The sequence below is a fragment of the Nanorana parkeri genome, unplaced genomic scaffold, assembly GCF_000935625.1.
Source record: "Nanorana parkeri isolate BGI_ZX_2015 unplaced genomic scaffold, ASM93562v1 scaffold951, whole genome shotgun sequence".
NCBI lineage: Eukaryota > Metazoa > Chordata > Amphibia > Anura > Dicroglossidae > Nanorana > Nanorana parkeri.
In genome coordinates this window covers 513,593-516,813 of record NW_017307219.1, presented here as the reverse complement: position 1 = coordinate 516,813, position 3,221 = coordinate 513,593, and the positions used below count along the sequence as shown (strand labels likewise).

Here is a 3,221-nt window from a genome sequence, read left to right as displayed (position 1 = left end):
GGGAGAACCCTGCAATTCAGATAAGTGGGGTGCAGTTTGTGGGATAATAGGATAAGGCTGTTATGAAGAATAACATTATATCATATGCTAATTCAAAGTGCATTTCCTCTCAGCATCTAGGGCAGTGCCAGTTCTAAATGACATGTTTATCCAATCCATTTTTAGCACACAATATGTAGTTGTTGGTTGTAGGCTTGCCCTGCACAGTAGTAGACTGCTAATGAAAGAACACTTTAGAAAAGAGAGCAAATCTTTATTTGTAGTGCACACAGAAATGCTAGCAGAACAGTACATTATACACAACAGATGCTGTACATCATTTTACCAATGTAAAAATCATGATCACCAAGTCCTCTCCAGATCTTGTGTTGGTGCTCAGCCCTGTCTCTTCTGCAGATCGTCTTTGGGTTTTTATGTTTGCCTTATAAACACTTTAGTAGGAAGAAGTTGCACACAGAACCTCTAGGACAGTTACATAATTTTCCAATCCTGGAAGCCTTCCTTACTGCACACTGCTCACCTACATCACACTGGAAAATAAAGTGTGATAAAAAGAGACACATCACTTGGAATCGAAATGTTACTACAGATCCATTATCCACATTCATTATTACTGTTCAGATGAAGTATTATGTGCCTAGGCTTATTTGTCACTTAATAGACCAATAAGAACTTTACCTGTCATACATCTTGTTGTAGATGTGTATATATACTGAAAACAGGCAGGTACGTCTCAAGGGTAAATACCTGTTGAGCCACCAGCATGCTAAATCGTGTATGTGAAGAATCATGGAGTGTGTAAACAGCAATTAGACATTACTGGATCATATATAAATATGTATGCTTGGAGAGCCAGCTGACTAAATGCATACACATAAAAACACAGCAGATTATGACCTCTGCTGGAGATACATATCTAGAAAATAAACAGTTCTGCCTTCTTTTATTTTACACAAAGTGCACAGAAATTATAGTGTGGTCTTTGACGTCATGCTAATTATCTGAATTGGTGTTCTGTCCAGACAGAGACCTCCTTCATTATTTGATCATATAATGCAAGTAACTGAAGCAAGCAATAGGAAACTTAAAATACATAACCTATAATATCAATAGGAAATATAAAGTAGATGACTTTTAACAGCAATAGGAAATATAAGGTACTTAATATATAACAGCAATAGGAAATATAAGGTACTTAACATATAACAGCAATGGGAAACACAAAGTACATAACCTATAATAGCAATAGGAAATATAAAGTAGATCACTTATAACAGCAATGGGAAATATAAAGTACCTAAACTATAATAGCAATAGGAATTATAAAGTACATAACCTACTGTATAATAGCAATAGGAAATTTAAAGTAACTAAACCATAATAGCAATAAGAAATACAAAGTATATGCTATAATAGCAATAGGAAATTGAGAGTAACTAAACTATAACAGCAATGGGAAATACAAAGTACATATAATATAAAAATCACCTCCCCATTTCCAGCAAATTAAAACAATATGAATCTTAATTTAACTTCCTGTTGTACAGTATATACCATAGTGTGATATATTTCCTTGCTTATGTTGATCAAAGAAGTAGAGTGTTCTTTCTTTTCACAGAACTATGCAGTATTGTTCCTGTACAGAAGTCTGCATACTAAGACAGTATGTTTCTTTTTTCCCCCAAGAGTCTAACTGGCAACAGGTAATATGTTTCTATAAATATCAGTGGCTGATGTATTAGTATAAAGCATCAAAGGCACAGGAGGGTATGATTTTGGCTTACTTACCACTGGTACTTGTCCGAATTTCTTTTCCCAGGAAGGCATTCGTTTACTCTGTAACTTCTCCAGGACTTCCTGCAGAGCCCCGAGCTACAAAATACATATATTAACCCACATTGTTTCCTTCCCTAAACCACACAGGGGTTAGGTACTATAACATCAAAATTCATATATTAACTCACATTGTTTCCTTACCTAAATCACACAGAAGCTGGTACTATAACACCAAAGTACATATATTAACAAACATACATGTGGCTGTCTGGAACTACAAGTCCCAGAAAAGTGCAGCCACAGATCTCAAACCATTGCAGTACATACTGAGCATGTTGTGGTCATCTAGCTGCTGTAGAAGTCCCACTTTGACCTTCTAGACATCACAGCTGGACAGCACAAGTTGCGCTGAAAGCAATGCTGGTCTCCATGGATTAGGGTTACTCACCAGCTCTTTCTCACTGGAAGGAATGGTATCTTTTGGGTAGAAGTCTCGGAGTGCCCTGGTCTCCAGGTCTGAGCTGTCATCTTGCCCACACACAGCGCTGATGATAAGGAGCAGCAGACAGCTGCCCAGAGCCAGGCTGCGTAGTCGGGAGCTGTCCATGGTGCTGAAGCCCGGCTATAGAGCTTGTGGGCAAACACAGGGAGGCAGCAGCGGTGAGGGGGGCAGCTTTCTTGAGGAATGGGAAAGCTCCCTATTTATCTCTTCCACTGGGGTGTATGTTGTTATTTTATTTGATGAACTCCTCCCATCATGACGCCAGTAAGAAGCGTGGGGGATGAAGCAGAAATCAGTCAGATCCTTGTACTGGTGGAGCCTTTGTTAAGGAATCAATCAACATCCCCGGGCTATGCTGACATGGCACAGAGGACATGGAAGACTTATGTTTCCTCTCCGATACTTCAAAGCAATTTCATTTAACTGTGAGAACTTTGTCAGAGCGCATTTCCATCAGTTCTGCTCCTAGGATCCAGCATATTCTAAATCCGCATTTAAATTGCCTCCCTGGCTGTGGGGCAAGTTGGAGAGTGAACACATATAGATCATGATTATTACATGCATCCAATAGTCATTGGCTAGAATTGGCTTTGCAATATTAAATATCACAAGGCTAACAACACAAATCACAAATGAATGCCTGGCAGGAGTTTGTGTAGCAAATAAAACCGTATCACAAGATTTATTTATCACTGGTATAATATGCTTTATCATGTCCAGGCTGTCTGATGTGGAACTACAAGTTACAGCATGTTATCTCACTGTACCCATAATGGGTATTGTAGTTCTATCCTGGTTGGCAAGGTGCTGCTGATTTATTCATCTGCCGAGCATTTATGTGATTATAGGCATAGTCTGATCTACAGGGACAATTCTAATTGTAACATTTTTCCTTAGTAGGTCTGTCCCTGCAAATGTCCCTGCTTTTTTAAAACTAAATAAA

General features: G+C 38.6%; 1 protein-coding gene across 1 annotated transcript; it reads right to left on the bottom strand.

The window, feature by feature from the left end:
* Positions 1-237: 237 nt before the first annotated feature.
* LOC108795254 (cocaine- and amphetamine-regulated transcript protein-like) lies at positions 238-2,388 on the bottom strand. The gene is made up of 3 exons (XM_018566466.1): positions 2,225-2,388; positions 1,789-1,872; positions 238-530 (listed from the first exon to the last, which is right to left on the bottom strand). Exons 1-3 carry the CDS (start codon positions 2,381-2,383, stop codon positions 423-425), a joined length of 351 nt encoding a protein of 116 aa, XP_018421968.1. The 5' UTR covers positions 2,384-2,388; the 3' UTR covers positions 238-422.
* Between the last annotated feature and the right edge of the window lie 833 nt (positions 2,389-3,221).

Coding starts and splice junctions, on each gene's coding strand:
- LOC108795254 (XM_018566466.1), bottom strand. CDS start 2,383: ATGGACAGCTCCCGACTACGCAGCCTGGCTCTGGGCAGCTGTCTGCTG. Junction 1,873..2,224: donor CTTCCAGTGAGAAAGAGCTG/GTGAGTAACCCT, acceptor TGTATTTTGTAG/CTCGGGGCTCTGCAGGAAGT. Junction 531..1,788: donor AATTCGGACAAGTACCAGTG/GTAAGTAAGCCA, acceptor TTTATTTTCCAG/TGTGATGTAGGTGAGCAGTG.